Below are 17,197 nucleotides of genomic sequence, written 5' to 3'. Positions count from 1 at the left end.
GATTGCTCTGTACTGGGAGACACAACTCAACGGGTAAAAAACAGACTATAAAACATTCATGGGAGAAAAATGCAAAAGTAAAAACTAACATAGTTTTCAGAACTTACATTATCTAGCCTAGGCATGAGAATGTGTTCTTCAAAGAAGGGCATCATTTCAGTCGTACACAGAATAGAGATTTGGGAAATAAAGTTCTTATTCACCTGCAATCACAGTCACTTCCTTCAGTTACCAGTGAGGGCTAACCTGAAGGGTACCTCCTCTGAAGTGCTTCCAGAAAGTTTACCTCAGGGACCAATTCCTATCATATTCAAGGCATTCCTTGGTGCTGAAAAATGTCACCGGAAAGACTTAGTTGAAAGGCAAATCTTGCTGCTTGGAAGCAATGTGACTACCCCTGCAGAAATTAAAATGCTGAGCTAATTGGAACTTGCAGGGGGAGGAGTTTGGGTTCCTTAGAAATCTGGGAGCAGGCAAAAGGTCCAGAGCCTTGTGCTACCACAGGCAGTAGGACCACAGTAGATTCTTGTTTGTATAAGCAACTGTGAGGTAGAACACTCTGATGTAAGTACTCTGATAAATAAAATACTTTGCCTGAACGGTTCAGTAGCATAAACTCTGCCCTATAGATTCAGGTGTTTTGTTTTTTAAGCCTGTGAGAGGATGTTTGGCTCTATTGTAAAGCACAATGAAAAGAAGGCAGTGGAACAATGAAGCAAGCTCTGCCACTTGCTCTTTGGCCTTCAGCAAATTCCTCAACCTTCCAGGCCACATTGATGTCCTCTAGTGCAAAATATGCTTCGGTGCTGGAGGAGTAGGAAGGGAAAGTACCCATCAAGGAATAGGGCTAAGCCTTGAGCATTACAAGAGATGTTCTGGTCTCCCTGCTTCCCTGAACATTCACGTACGCATTTTCTTTACACACCCTAATTTCATAACTGAATTTGCTTATCACCTCTAGCCAGGTGACTTCTATATCAACTGCCAAATATGACCTCTGGCATGTTTTCCCACAACATGGCCCATCACTGTAAACTCAACACACCCCAAACCAGACTTACCTTCCCAAACAAGCTTCCATTGAGTTTGAAATTTCAAAGTTGACTGTGATTCTTCTATTTTTATAGAATTTGATTTCTTTTGTAATCTCCTACACTTCATTTCTTTCTCATCCTTTGCTACAACTTGAGTGCAGACAGACCATTAGGGGCACATGTTCCAACTCCTGCATTAGATTCCTAACCTACATGTCCTACATTTCAATCTATGTTCTACTGTTGTGAAATATTTCAAATTCCTGATTTAAATATATGTACTCCCCAACTGAAACTCATACATTGCTGGTTAGGAGTATAAAATGGTAGGTACAATTACTTTGGAAAATTTTATGGCAGTTTGATTTCTAGATACTAAACCAAGAAAAATGAGAACACAGGTCCACAAAAAAGACCTGTGCAGAAATATTTACAGTGTTTTTACGTATAACAGCCCCAACTTGGAAACAGCCCAAGTGTTCACTAACAGAAGAATGGATTAACAAATTGTACACTCTTAGAATAGAATACTGCTTGGCAATAAAAATTCTAGAAGATTGTCAGTAATCTTCGGTCAGAAACATTCAAGTTCTGACCTGTCTCCTTCTGTAGCAGAAATGGTCTTTCTGTTCTATGTATTATATTTTGTATTTTACCATCTCCAAATCTTCTCCCATATAATTTCTCCTACCTAGAATAGTTCTACTGCTTTTCTCTGCTTTCCAAATTCCCATCTTTGAAGGACAAGTTCAAAATCTACACTTATCTGCCAAAATGTCTTCCTTCTTTGGGGCCATCATAGCACTCACTCTGGGTACCACACACTTGGCACTCAGTCACAAAAATGCCCTATTTGGTTAGGTCTCTTTCACTCATGTGTGTCTTCTCTTTCTAATTATCCACTCCTTGAGGGTAGTGACCATCTCCCTTAGATGTTTTTACTCCCAAGATGTCTGATTGCTTGGTAGCAATACATACATGTTGACTGATTGACTTTCCTTTTATTTCTCAGTGATCTACTTAAACTCTAGATTATTAGAATTTTATACTCCTTACAGGATTTTGTCCATCAGGGAGAGATTTCTTGGCTGTAGAGGCATTCCGTGAACCAAGAGACCATTCACATTTGGCTGATGACCACTTGCTGCTTGACAGAGACTCATCTACACGTTAGAAGAAGATGTTACTCATTATTGGTTGGCGAAGATACCTGCTCAGTTTCCCAACTCTGCCAAAAGTTATTATTTCCAAATTAGGTCATGTATACATTTTTGTCCTGTGCCTTAACTTTTGTAACATCTTGGTCAGTAGCCTAGCTGGGACCCAAGTTCACTGTCAAGATGACAGGGTCATAGTCCTTTCCTCAATGACAGCAGGTGTGGGAAGCCTGACCAACCTAAATGAAAGCACTTAGTAGCCACTGTCATAGGGGAGAGAGGACCTTTGTTATTATTGTGAGAAAAGAAAACAAATATGGAACAAAGTTTTTAAAATAAGGATAAACTCTAACATGATCTCTACCATCATCACAGTCTTACACTCCACACAAACTAATTCTTTCTCCTTCACTACTCCTGCAGTAGTCATGTCTCAGAACTGAAATTCTGAAGACTGTTTATTAGAAGGATCTAGTCTAAGTTGGACTGACATTAGGACCTCAGAGTCCTGTTTCTTTGTTCTAAGGTCATCTGGTCATTTCCTTTGCCATTCACTTTCCTCCCATTTTCTCTCAAGAATGTGTGGATTAACGCTTTTTTCTTTACATCATTAGCCAGAACCATTCAAGTTAACTGATCAGGACTTAGGTTTCCTAAACCGTAGCCAAAACCAGTTCTACATGTAGAAGTATTTTATTACCATCCAAGGAACATTAGTTCACCTGGTTCATCCTTTGATGTGATAAGGTATTAATTGAGCCTTGCTGGTTTTATTTTTAAGTAACATTTTTCTAAATGCAGCTGTGCAATATCTGCTCAGTATACCAGCAAAGCAAATACTAGAGCTGGTAGTAAAATCCAGGGTTGATGAACTTGGCCCAAGCATTAGACTCCCTTTTCTCTTTTCTTTTTTCCCTCCCCACTACTCCCTCCTTCCCCCAACTCTTTTGCTACAGGTAACACTGGAAAATTATCATGTAGTAGCTGCTACTTCATAATCATTACACTGGATGAGACCAGGCTCCTCAGCAGGCTCAACCTTCTACAAAAGATGGCCACATCTACGTTTGTCCATAGACTTAATTGAGACCACTTCTCTCTGGTTTGCCTTTTACACCTGCATTGAGTACTAAACACCAAAAAGCAAAACATTAAAAACAAAAATCAAGTAGGCAGTGACAAAAAAAAAAAAAAAGAGGGAAGGGATTCGAAAGATATTCAAAGGACAGAAATGTGAAGGCCTTAAAATATCTGATATCTGGTTCCTGTTTTCATCATATTCTTCATTCTTCCCAGAAGAGTTAGGCTGACCATATAGTTGCTTCTAGATTACACAGTTAATACATACATTTTCAAAGAGCTGACTGAGAATAACTTAACCCTGATTTGCTATTAATTTTTCAAATTGAATTGTCTTTTGTCAATACATAGAATCACTGGATTGTAGTGATAAACACATAACTACTGAAAAATGAGCCATAAACACTACATTTAATACAAATAACTCAGAGAAAACTTCTGGCAAGAATAATTCAAGGCTCTACAGTGTACTCCTCTGGGGGCTTACCAGATTGGAGGTCATCGACAGCACCTTAGACTGTGGCACGCGAGGTAAGACCAAAGGTTGTGGCTCACTTAGCACACAGGGGCTTTCTGAAGCTGATCTGGTGGTTGCAACATTACTCTCATCATCTGAGCAAAAAAACAAAAACAAAAACAACAGAATATTATCCGTGGATATCTCCAGACCCACTGCAACAGTACTGTGAAAAAAATCTTCCTTGAGAATTCATTCTCAAGCTAGGCTTCACTCATCATTTCAGCCCAATTTCTTACCACCTGCATGGTTCCAAAAAAATCCTCAAAGAATTCTATTTAAGGAAATTTCCCAGGCTTCAATGCCTATTGGTACCTGGCTTAAGGGAAAGCAAATACAGTGGTACCTTGGTACTGATTGTTAATTCATTTTGGAACTCATGACAAGCACCAAAACACACAAGTACCAAGGAATGAAGCATTTTCTCTTGCAAGACGGAGTTGCCACTCATGCAAATTCTAGCAAATGCAATGAGTCCTGAGCAAGCACCTGAGTGCTGAAACTTTTTTCTCATCAAAATGTGACAAGTACAGGGTTTGGGGAGTTCTGAAGCCAACAAGTACAGAAGTATAAGGCTCTAAAGCAAAAAAAGAAAAAATCTCTAGAGCAAAGCTATGCAACAGAATATTTGCCATTGATGGGAATGTTCTACATACACACTGTCTAACATAGTGGCCTGTAACCACAGGTAGCAATGGAGAACTTAACATTTGCTTAGTTTGAGGAACAGACTTTTAAATCTAATTTTAATTAAAATTTAAATAGCCACATGTGACTAGTGACTACTAACACTAGATAAACCTTCACCCCATTAATTCAGGCCTCAAAGAATTTCCACACACAAAGCTGCAAGATTAAAACCCACTGTTACAAATCACAACTTATAAGGACACAAAACAACTTGATAAAAAGCAAGCAAAAACAGCATAATCAGGTCAGCAAAGACTTAAGAAATTGAAATTACCAAGTCCAAAATGTAAAAGAAGTGAAGCAATGGAAAAAATATGAGTAAAGAGTAAGACATAAAAATAACCAAGCAGATTTGTAAAATAAAATGAAATTACGTGAACTGAAATTGCTAAAGAACAAGAAAAACTCTCAGCAGAGACAATAGCAGATTAGATCCTGCTAAAGACAGACTTAGTGCACTAGAAGAAGAAAGCTTAAAGAAATCCTGAATTCAGTTCAAAGCAAAGGAGGTGGAAAACATGAACTGTACACTGAGGGGAAAATTGTACTATATGTAAATTGTACTTCAACTTAAAAAATGAAGATATAAAACCACAATGAGACATCCTTTTATATGTCAACAGAAAATTAGAGTTGATCAAAAATTATTGATAAGATTGTGAGCACAGGAGCTCACGTACTCTTGGTGGATATACATAACTGGTACTATCACTTTGGACAATTTGGTGATATCTAGTGAAGTTGAAGATGCATTTCCATTGAGCCAGCAACCTCCTTGGTGTGTACCCTAGAGGAGCTCTTGCACATATACCAGGAGGAATGTTCAAGAGTGTCCATAGCTTCATGGATCATAATTACAAAACATTGGATTTTGGTGGGTTTTAGTGCTTTTCACCATTAAATTTGGCTCAGAAACGGAATTCAAATTGAGAGATTACGTTTCTGAGTAAAACTAATATCTATAACTCTTGTTGGTCATTGGTTCTAAATTGCACCCGTGATCATTCTGTTTACTCCTGTTTTGTTCTGAGGAGGTAGAACTGTCCTCGACAAATATGTCCAGTGAAGCTTGTTTCCCCATTAGCAAATCAGGCTTAAAATAATTTTAAAATAAATAATAAACATTCTTCCACAATTTAGATTTTAATGCTGGCTTGACTGAAAGTTAAAATGATGGTAAAAATACCAAGTTATAAAAATGAACAAATAGTTACATTTGCTCAGTTTTATATACTTCTGGTTTAGAGTTGACACTTCCAAATATGACAGGTTGCCATGTGGCCCTACTGTACATATGACTAGCATGCAGTTTGGCTTTTCTTTCTCATACAGAGGTAGAAAAAAACAATTCTCTAGTAGTAGGGATAGGTTTATACCAGTTCCTGCAGATTGGCCCTAACAACAGCTAACCAACTGGTCCACACCAAAGCCAAAAATGCATGTATTCTCTTTCCATGTGGTATTTTTTAAAGTAATGATAATAGCCAACATTTATTGCATTCATAAATATTACAGGAACTACTCTATGAATTTCACATAACTTGTTTATTTCTTAAGTGACCATACGAAATAAATATTAGAATTATACTTGTTTATAGGTAAAGAAGCGGAGGCACGGCAAGGTTAAGCACCTTGTATAAGACACACAGTTAGCGTCAGAGCCAGTGGGTGAACACAGGTTGTCTGGTAACTGTGCTTGTAACCATTATGCCACATGGCTTCTCATGTGGCTAACATTTTAGAGCAGGGGCTGGCAAACTATGGCCATGGGCCAAATAGGTCCCATTACCTGTTTAAAAAAATTATACTGTAGAAAAATATCCATAACATAAAATTTAATATGTTAACTATTTTAAAGTGTGCAGTTCATGGCATAAGCACATGCATTGTGTTGTGTAACCATCACCACTATCTATCTAATCCCATGCCTTTTTTCACTCCAAAGGAAAACCTCATGCCCTTTACCATCACCTATTTTTATAAATAAATATTGTATAAATAAAGTTGTAAGAGTAGTTTGCTTATTCTAATGGTATAGTACTCCATCGTATGAATATATCACATTCTACTGTTGAGGGACATTTGGGTAGTTTTCCAATAGAAATTATTCAAAATGAAATACACAGGAAAAACGTTCAAAAAGTATCTGAGGGCTCAGTGATCAAAATATACATGAGTAACCAGAGTCCTCAGGGATGGTGGGGTGGGGGGAAGGGCAGACAAAATATCTGAAGGATTCATGGCTAAAAACTTTCCACAAAACAATATCCCACAGATCCTAATAGCTCAACAAACTCCAAGCAGAAATAACATGAAGAAAATTACATCGAGGTACAGCATAATCAGATTGCTCAAAGCCAGTGATAAAAAGAAAATCTTAAAAGCAACCAAAGGAAAAAGAGACATGTACACAGGAACAAAGAAAAGAATGACATCAGATTTCTTGTCTCAATTGCAAATGAGAAGACAGTGCACCACACTTTTAAAGTACTGAGAGAAAAACTGTCTACCTAAAATTTCATTCCCTGTAAAATTATCTTGAAAAATATGAAAGGAAAATAAATTTTCATATCTACAAATGAAAGAATTCATCACTAACAGACTCACAAGAAATGTTAGAGGATAACCTTTAGGCTGGAAAAATTAAAACAATTTTTTTACTGAAATAAAAGTCACACAACAAAATTCATGATTTTTAACCATTTTAAAGTATAGAGAGGGGGAAGGGAAGGAGAAAGAGGGGAAGAGAAACATCAATTCGTGGTTGCCTCTCACGCACCCTGCACCAGGGAACCTGGCCTGCAACCTAGGCATGTGCCCTGACTGGGCATCAAACCAGTGACCCTTTGGTTAACAGGTCAGCACTCAATCCACTAAGCTACACCAGCCAGGTCAACATATGAATTTTGAGGACACATTGCAGCCCATAATGCATGATACACCAAATTTTCTTTATCCATTCATCAGTTGGTAGACATTTGGGTTGGTTCTCCTTTTTGATCACTATGAATAATGCTGCTATGAACATTTCAAGCACAGGCTTTTTGTGGGTATGTGTTTTCAATTCTTCCAGTTATATGCCTTTGAGTGAAATTGCTGTGTCAAATGGTAAACTTATATTTAATCTTTTGAGGACCTGCCCAACTGTTTTCAATGCAGCAATGACTACACTACTTTATATATTCACTAGCAGTGTGTGAAGGTTCCAATAATCTCCACATTCTCACCAACACTTGTACTGTCCTTTAAAATATGTATATCCATCCATCTTAGCAGGTATGACATGGTATCTCATTGTGGTTTCATTTTGATTTGCATTTCCCTAATGAATAATGATCTTGCACATCTTTTCATGTACTTATTGGTTACGTGTATATCTTCTTTGGAGAAATGTCTATTCAAGTTATTTGACCATTTTTTAAATTGGGTTGTTTATCCTGTTGTGGAGTTGTAGTTCTTTATATATTGTGGCTGCTAGATTCTTATGAGTTGTATAATTTGTGCTTATTTTCTCCCATTCTGTAGGTGATTTTCTTACCTTTCTTGATAATGTCTTTGATATAAAATGTTTATTATTCTGATGAAGTCCAATTTATCTATTTTTTCATCATTTGTGGACTTGGTGTCATATCTAAGAATCCACTGTCAAACCAAGCAATAAACCCACAGATGCAAATAGCTCAACAAACTCCAAGCAGAAGCAACATGAAATTACCAGACATAATCTCATGCCAATCATGAAGATATATATGTTTTCTTCTCAGTTGTGGTTCTTAAATGTGTCTTTTTTCCATTTTTAGTTGGTATTTTGTATATGGTGTCAAGTAAAGTCCCAACTTCATTCTTTTCTATGTGGCTATCTAGTTGTTCCTATACCATTTGTTGAGGAAACTCTTCTTTTCCCCATTGAATGATCTTCACACCCTTACTGAAAATCAATTGGTCATAGATGCATAGGTTTATTTCTGGATTTTTGAATGTGTCCTATGCCATTATCACGCTGTTTCAATTATTGTAGCTTTGTGTTAAGTTTTAGAATCAGGAAGTGTGAATCCTCCAACTTTGTTCTTTTTCAATATTGTTTTGCATATTTAGGGTACCTTGCATTTCCATATGAATTTCAGGATGAGCTTCTCCATTTCTGCAAAAAAAGGCAGTTAGAATTTTGATAAAGATTGTACTTAACCTGTAGACCTATTTGAGGGGTATTGCCATCTTAAATGATATTAAATCTTTCATCCACAAATACAGCCATCTTTCCATTTCTTTAGGTCTTCTCTAATTTCTTTTAATAATGTTTTGTAGTTTTCAATGTACAACTCTTGCACTGCCTTTGTTAAGTTAATTCCTAAGTGTTTTAATCTTCTTGATGCTGTTGTAAATGAGTTGTTTTCTTAATTTCCCTTTCAATTGTTTATTGATAGAGGCTGGAAGAAATTTGAGAAGCATGATGGAGAAGGCATAAATTGTCTTAAACAAATTTAGTAGAAATCTGGATTTGGAGGATGCTTTAGGGGATGGCTCCAAAGGAAACGAGGAACATTTTATTAGAACGTGGAAGAAGGGAGATGTTTGTTATTTGGTGGCAGAAAGGTTAGTGAAATGGCCTCTTGTGGTAATGTGAAAAGCTGAACTTGTAAGTGATGATCTTGGTTATATAGCTGAAGAGATTTCTAGTCAAAGTGTTGAGGGTAAGGTCTGATTTTTTTCCTGGTGCTTATAATAAAACATAAGATGAGAGTGATAAATTGAGGGAAAACTATTAAACATAAGGAAACCAGGACCTGATGAATTTGGAAATTCTCAGTCTCTCTAGATGGCAAAAGATTCTAAATGAAAGAAGGTTGTCAGACCTCCAAAATCCTACTGGTAGGAATCAGCCTGGTAAATCTACACAAGCTGGGAACATGTGCTATCTTTCCTGAGAAAGGAAAGATGACTCAGAGGGTGAAACTAGGAGCCCAGACAGTGGAGTGGAGAGCTGAGAGGATTATTTCCAGGCCTTGAAACTTAATGAAGGAACTCCCAATATTTTCCCCATTGGAGTTCAAAATTTCACATGGATCCCTTTTTACTCTCCATCCCCGCTCCCCTGCCTTTTTAACTGGAATGTCTATAACTGTTATCCTTTCTCTGGCCCATTGTTATATGTTGGATGTGGAGTCAGATTAACTTGTCTCTAGGAGTGAAATGGTTAGATCACATAGCTAGATGTTTACATACCTGTGTATATAACCTTTAGTTTCATAGGTCTGTGGATGGAAATGAATTGTGCCCCAATAACTTACTGTATTACATCCAAGAACTTCATTCATAGAAGGACCTGATTTAGATGATAAAATGTTTAGACTTCTGATTAGGATGAATCTCCTGGGAACCTCAGAAGGGAGGTGAATGTATTTTGCATGTGGGAGCATATGAATCATTGGGGACCGGTGGGAGGAATGTAGTGGCTGCCCTATGATGCTCACCTCTTGGTGTTCACACATTTGTGTAATTTCCTCTCTTTGAATGTGGGCAGATGGGCAAGACCTGTGACTTTTTTCAGAAAATAGGTGACAGTAAAAGTGAAGGGATGTCACTTCCATGATTATGTTATATTATATAAGCTTCTGTCTTGCTAGCAGACTAGTTCTCAGTCTTTCTCGCCAGTTTTGAAGAAGAAAGCTGCCATGACTACTACATCTGTAAGAAACTGAATCCTCCCAAGAACACACAAAAGGGTAAGTGGATCCTTTTCTACTGTAGTTGAGCCCCTACATGAGAACCCAGCCCTGGCGAACACCGTGACTGCAGCCTTTTAAGGTCCCAAAGAGAGAGGACTAGCTAAGCCATTCCTGGACTTTTGACCCACAAATATGTGAGCTAATAAATATATATTGTTTGAAGCTGCTAAGTTTGTGATAATTTTTGTGCAACACAGAAAACCAACACAAACAATTCTTGAAAAGTTAAATATACATTTAACCATGTAATTCAACTATTCCACTTGCAGAAATTTACCCAAGAGAAAAAAATATGTATTTCCAAAAAGTTCTTTTACAGTAGTGTTCATAACATCTTTATGTGTAACAGTTCAAAGCTGAAAACAATACAAATGTCCATCAACCAATAGATGGACAAATACATTATAGAACAATGGAATACTAAGCAATACAAGGAATAAATTATTGACACACACAAGGACATGGATGAATCTTAAAATGGTCATGATGAGTGAAAGAACTGATAGAAGAGTTAAATGCCATATGATTCCATTTATATAAAATTCTGCAAATCAAGAAATCTACAGTGACAGATTAGCTGTCACTTGGGGAGAGTGGGTCAGGCAAGGGCAGGAGAGAGGGATCACAGAGGTCATTTTGAGTTGATGGGTATGTCGACTAGATTGGCTGTTTCATGATTTCATGGGTTTATACACAGGTCAGTTTATCAAATTGTATACCTTAAATATGTATGATTTATTTTATATCCATTATTCTTCAATAAAGCAGTTTAAAGATGTATTTGCCACTTGCACATTTTATTGTCACAAATAATTATATTCAAAGAGAAAACACAACCTCCGTCTAGTCACCATAGGTTAGCCCTTGCTACTCATCTACTCATTCTCAAATATTTTCTAAATATCTCTTAGTTTCTGTGGGAAATACAAATATGAGTCCTTTGCACTAATGAAACATAGTCTAATTGACTGGTCAGTGCTTGGAAATCATAAACAATTATCTTTTTATATTGTTTCACAAAGATCCTTACCAGAAGCAAATCCCTCCCAGTGAGTACGTGTCAACTGCTCCATACAGCTCAGGACCTTGCTCCACACGTCATCAAACACGTGAGCAAGGACATCCTCTTTCATGCAGTAAAATGGAGCGATGGGGGGATACCCTAATTTCTGTTTCTCTGTAGCTGCTTCTGCTTTCTTTCCATGAAACCCCTCTTCCCTGTAACAGAAACAAGATGGAAAGACTTCATGGTTATTCTTCACTGAATGCTCATCACTGTTCTTTGTGCTCCTTAGGAGTGTGACTTGCGCCCCTCCCCCACCCCTTGCCTAGAGTATGTAGCACATGCTTTAAGCTGCCCTATGAACAAAGGGAGTTCTCAGCAGAGGAGACTGAATTTCCATTATTACCCCCACCCCACCCCATCCCACTACTCTGCAAAAAATAAAACAAGAACAATAAGACTGAGAATCATTGTGATTTTTTACCTTTAAACAGATCAGTGTTGTCAATTGAGTAACAAGCTGTGACAAGCATACTGAAATCATCTTTTTTTGTTGTAATTGGATACTTTATTTTTTTAGAGATTTTATTTTTTTATTTTTAGAGAGAGTGGAAGGGAGGGAAAGAGGGAGAGAAATATCGATTTGTTGCCTCTTGCATGTCCCGCAACCCAGGCATGTGCCCTGACTGGGAATTGAACCAGTGAACTTTGGTTTGCAGGCCGGTGCTCAACCAACTGAGCCACACACCAGCCAGGGCTGTAACTGAATAACATTTATATTAATATTAACGTGACACATTTAATGATGTGCATGTTACTGTGATTATGCTCCATAACTATTTAAGGCAATGATTCATTAGGGAAACAGTCAACATAGATTATTAAAATACTTTTACTAATCCAATAAACATTTGCCAATTGGCTGGAAATGAAAAAGAGGGGAACCCAACAGCACAGGAAGCTACGCTGAAGCTCTTCTGGAGACTGTGTGTCTGTAACTCCGAAAGCCCCAGTTAGCCAAGTCTCTCTTCTCTGGCAGGGAGTGCCAATAGCCCCACAATTCTGGAGGTGTGGGGAGGACTAGCTGATGTGCTTACTATTAATTACAAAATCTGTGTTGAGCATAAGGGTTTTATATAAACTATATGTACCTTTTTCAAACAGGATTTATGTAAATGAAGTTCATATCTCCTTCAACTATTCTTTTAAAAAGTTTCAGTGATTCCATGAGTTACTGGTGATAATTTACATAGAGTAAAGTCAAATTATGTGGAGAAAAAAATTAATTCATTTAAAAATGTTTAATGTCATGAAGAGACAAATGATATATGCAGGAAGAAACAACATAAGGAAGTCTGGTAGGTAGAAGTAATAAGGATTTATATCAACTAAGCACATGAACTCTGGATACCTGAGAAGCAACAGAAAAGTAGTAACAAAAAGTGACATAAATCTAATTATAGGTAATGTTGGTACTATACTTTAGAAAAAGTAGATACTAATCCATCAAAGAGGAGAGGGGTAAATAGCTTAAAAGACATATAACTCACGTATCTGTGTGGTCAAATGCTAGATATTCCTCTATTACCCCTTCCGAGAGGATTACACAGTCTTCCTCTTCTTTTCCCATAGAACACAGGCCAGGGAATTTGGCAATGGAAGATGCTTTATGAACATAAGGAGTTGAAAAATGTAGCTTCTTTCCCCTAATACCAAATCTGAAAGAGAAAAAAGGCAAATAATAATTATGTACAACATAAACAGTTCTCACAGCCACTCAGTCACATGAGTTTTAGCTTCAAGTCCCTTGTCCTGGTGACACCTTCCTGTACCAGCATAAACCTTAATGCCTATGAATCCTCAGAGCAGGAAGAATAAACACTAGCCATACACTTACCTGCTTAGGTGTATTATGAAGTATTGAATACTGCTTGGTATCTTTCCAGCTGCAACAACTGTGGCTATAAAATAAATTTTTTAAAATCTAAGAATATTTATATTCATAATTGCATCTTTAAAGTCACTTCAGGAGGTTATGTTCTTATTTCCATATTTCTGTCATTGTTCAAAATGCATGCTCCTTAAGGACAGGGATCTTCTCTTATTTATAATGTTTAAATTTCTCTTCAAGCCAAAGTATTCCGTGAATATGTGATAACTTATTCATTTCAGGAAGGTGACTTTGGAGAAAGTCAGTCAGATCTGAGCAATACAACTTTTTAAATGCAACAAAGAAAGTAAGGGTTTCTTAGTTGAGGAAGTATTGCTATGCCCGGAGTCACGGGTGAGCAAATGATTAAAGACCTGGCTCTCTGGTGGCTTTTAGGGGATGGGTTGTATAGAGGGACACTCACTACTCATGGTGACTAAGGCAGTTGGGGTCTTGGACAAGGTCATGGTTTCTACTGATTGGTAGAGGGTAGGAGGTAGTTGATCATTTGAGCAATACAATTTTTTTAATTGGCTATTAGTTTAACTAAATATCAAATATAACCAAGTCATGTTATATATTATTCTTTATACTTTTTTTGTACCTTGGGCATTTTTTTAATGAAGCAAAAAAAATAAATCTATGTCACTTTTTACCAGTTAGTGGTAAAATCTTATTGGAAGACACTTTGGAAATACATATTTGAAGTCTTGAAATAAATATACCCATTAATTCATTGATTCTGTTTGTGGGGATATCTTTCAAGGATATGCCTTACAAGATTAAGCTATAAAAATTGTCATCACAGAATTGTGTATGATTGCCAAGGGTTAAAGCTAGCCCAACAGTTTCAAAATACAGTTTAGGTATTTTTAAAAAATATTTTATTTATTTATTTTTCGAGAGAGGGGAAGGGAAGGAGAAAGAGTGGGAGAGAAATATCAGTGTATGGTTGCCTCTCATGTGTACCCGGCTGGGAACTGGCCTGCAACCCAGGCATGTGCCCTGACTGGGAATCGAACCGCGATACTCTGGTTCGCAGGCCCGCGCTCAATCCACTGAGCTAACGCCAGTCAGGGCACAGTTTAGGTATTGATTGTTTAAATAATGGTATATTAATGTAATGGAATACTATATAGTCATTCAATTAATGTGTAGGAGAAAATAGAAAAAGCCCAAAATGAAATGGTAAGGATTGTATAAAAAGATTACATAATATATACAGTAATTAAAAAAATTACATACATATGTGGCAGAGAATGATAGATACCCCAATACCCATCCTCTCCTTCTTTCCTAGTAGATCATGTCAGTTTGGTTCAGGAGAGCAACACACACCTCAAAGGCTACATTTTCCACTACCTTACAGCCAGATGTAGCCAGTAAGATATGAGCAGAATTGTTATGTGGGATTCTGGGAAGGCTGTTTAGGGAAAACTGGTTTGGCTGTCAGGGGTACCCTTTTGCCCTTTGCCTTTCCTCCTTTCTGCTACCTGAAATGTGAATGTCATATTTGGAACTCTATGAGAAATCTAGGACCATAAACAAAAGGTCAGGGAAAACTTCCTTGGCTAGCATGGTGTAAAGGAAGAAAAAAATAGGATGGGTCTGGAATGCCTCACTGTAACCAGAAAGCAAGGATAGAGTCAAGACAAACACAAAGGAACCAGCTAGACATGGCCTACCTGTAAATTTGAAATCAATCATAATGGTTAATTAAAACATAAATATTTTGAAATGCTATGAGTGGATATGGTACTCAAGAGAGGAAATATCACACCTGGACAAATCCAGTTTTGAAGGTAAATAGCATGAATTCTGTTTAATTTGTGATTGCTTTCCATAAGAAGTGGCATGCTAATATAGCTGGGCAGTTTGTTTCATCTAAGTATATATCTGTGTATAGATAGGCATTTGTTTCATCTGTACTATAGTAAATAAAAGTAATTATTGAAAACTGTAAGTGAAATAGTCCAGAAAAGCAAAACTAAAAATAAGAAGGGTCAGTCAGCAGTGGCGGTAGCAGGCAGAAGGGAAAGAAAGGGCGTCTGCAGTGTGTTGCAGAATGATGAGTTGGCCCCTTGGAGGAGTTAACTGCTTAGACTTGGCTCTTTGTTTCCTTTGAGATGAAATCTCTGAATGAAACTATTATTTATAGCTGTAAAATTAGAATGAGGTATATATATAAAGTTTGGGCTAACAGATCAGAAAAATGTATTTTAATGACAGCACATGAGTTAAGCAGTTTTGGTCAGTAAGAATTAATGAATACTTCATCTCTGTGGGACACATTTGTTGTAAAAATTTGAAATTTATATAAAGGGTAAACTTTAAAAAGCAAGCTTAGCCTTGTGATCAGAAACTTGAGTTTATATCACTTTGAGAAAGGCAAACAATTCCTATTTCTGATCAAAAGTCAGTTGGTTGTTAACCCAGATCCCATAACCCGGACTGGCCTAAGACAGTATGTTTTGCTTGGTGTACTGATGAAATTACTACAGCAAAACAGCCATCAAAAGTAAGTATTATGACAATTCTTAGAGGATATCAAATAGTGAAACTACAGTCTTTGGAAAAAGTATAGGAATAATAAGAAATGAGTTAAAACTATAATATTTTACAGTAGATTTAAGGATGAGCATAGGTTTTGAAATAACCCTATTTGGGTATATTTTGCTGCTGTTTAAACAGTTTGAGTTGCTCCAAAGAATCAGCCATTTTAACTAATATACTAATTACCCCTGTTAAGCCAAAAAACTAATAGCAGTTTAACTTCTATAAAGAAATTAAGTTGTAAATAATATTACATGGTGTTTATATTTATTTATTTATTTATTTATTTATTTATTTATTTATTTATCGACAGAGGGGAAGGGAGGGAGAAAGAGAGGGAGAGAAATGTCAATATGTGTTAGCCTCTCATGTACCCTGCACCAGGGAACCTGGCCCACAACCCAGGCCTGTGCCCTAACTGGGAATCAAACCAGCAACCCTTTGGTTTGCAGGCTGGTGCTCAATCCACTGAGCCACACCAGCCAGGGCTAATATTACATGTTTAAGCAAAAATCACTTTTTCAAAAAATTTTTAAGGTCTATTTCTTAGACTCCTAAATTTCTTCAAGCCAGTCTATCTACACATTTATTCCAAGAGGGAACTTCCTGTATCTGTAGATAGATGGATACAGGTATAGATAATATATATATCTACATAACAATATATCCTTAAATCCTAGGGAATGTCTTACTTTTTGGGAAAAAATTATATAACAATTCTAATATGCACAAAGACCATAGTCAGTCTTACAGAATTTGCTGTCCTTTATTAAATAAAAAAGTAAGAAGAAGTATTTTAATTCCTCAGTATAACTTGTAGAACATAATACTTGGGTGTTCGGGTACATAAATACTTAGAATACTTACATAGTAGAATCTCTTTCCTGAGACAGTGCTGCCTCGTGTGAAACTGAAATAGCAGAAGGGGATCTAGGATACAGTCCATAACCTTCACTTGGAGTGATTATCTGCTTACCCAAAATCCTTCAAAGTGAACATGAAAGACAATTAACCCTTACCTGGCATCAATATAAAATGTAGGTATTTTTAGAACAAATTTGATAGCTGTACATAGAAGCCCAGTATACACTTAGTCTGATAACTGAGTAAGAATAATTCTTAGAAAATGTGAATACAGAACTTTATTACAGATGTATGTCTCTTCCTTAGGATAGATATGGAAAAAATAAAGTTATTATAGCCCCTCCCCACAAAAAAAACCCACAAAGAAACTGAGCAAACACTTGTAATTTTCCCTCTATCCTCTGTAATCATCTTTAAACCTGTCAAAATGAGTGAAAGCCAAGCCAAAATAGTGAAAACCAATGAATCATATTCCTAAGAACAGGAAACTTTATAAATTTTAAGTATATGTATTAAATGCACTAATATGGTTTCTAAGGAAATATTTCTAACAGCTTAGGTGTGCTTTCAACTATATGTAAAAATTTCCCTGTAGATAAGAGTGTTGATAAACACATTTTCTGACCATGTTGTTCAAAAGAAG

The 17,197-nt window shown here is 36.7% G+C and overlaps 1 protein-coding gene across 6 annotated transcripts in view; it reads right to left on the bottom strand.

Moving 5' to 3' along the window:
• The window catches only part of FAM149B1 (family with sequence similarity 149 member B1), a 52,907-nt gene that overhangs the window by 7,500 nt on the left and 28,210 nt on the right, over nucleotides 1–17,197 (bottom strand). For 5 of the 6 annotated variants that reach the window (XM_037130510.2, XM_037130509.2, XM_037130515.2 and 2 more), the window contains 5 exons: nucleotides 16,558–16,674; nucleotides 12,758–12,925; nucleotides 11,235–11,422; nucleotides 3,759–3,883; nucleotides 2,091–2,197 (listed from right to left, as the gene is read on the bottom strand). In XM_037130510.2, coding sequence (XP_036986405.2) covers nucleotides 2,091–2,197; nucleotides 3,759–3,883; nucleotides 11,235–11,422; nucleotides 12,758–12,925; nucleotides 16,558–16,674 — 705 coding nt within the window. The remainder of the gene's footprint in view (nucleotides 1–2,090; nucleotides 2,198–3,758; nucleotides 3,884–11,234; nucleotides 11,423–12,757; nucleotides 12,926–16,557; nucleotides 16,675–17,197) is intronic. The other variant, XM_037130516.2, reaches the window with a different exon arrangement.

Source organism: Artibeus jamaicensis, unplaced genomic scaffold, assembly GCF_021234435.1.
Source record: "Artibeus jamaicensis isolate MK-2021 breed Jamaican fruit bat unplaced genomic scaffold, CSHL_Jam_final contig_332, whole genome shotgun sequence".
NCBI lineage: Eukaryota > Metazoa > Chordata > Mammalia > Chiroptera > Phyllostomidae > Artibeus > Artibeus jamaicensis.
The sequence above is the reverse complement of the archived record's forward strand: the minus strand, read 5'-3'. Positions and strand labels throughout refer to the sequence as shown.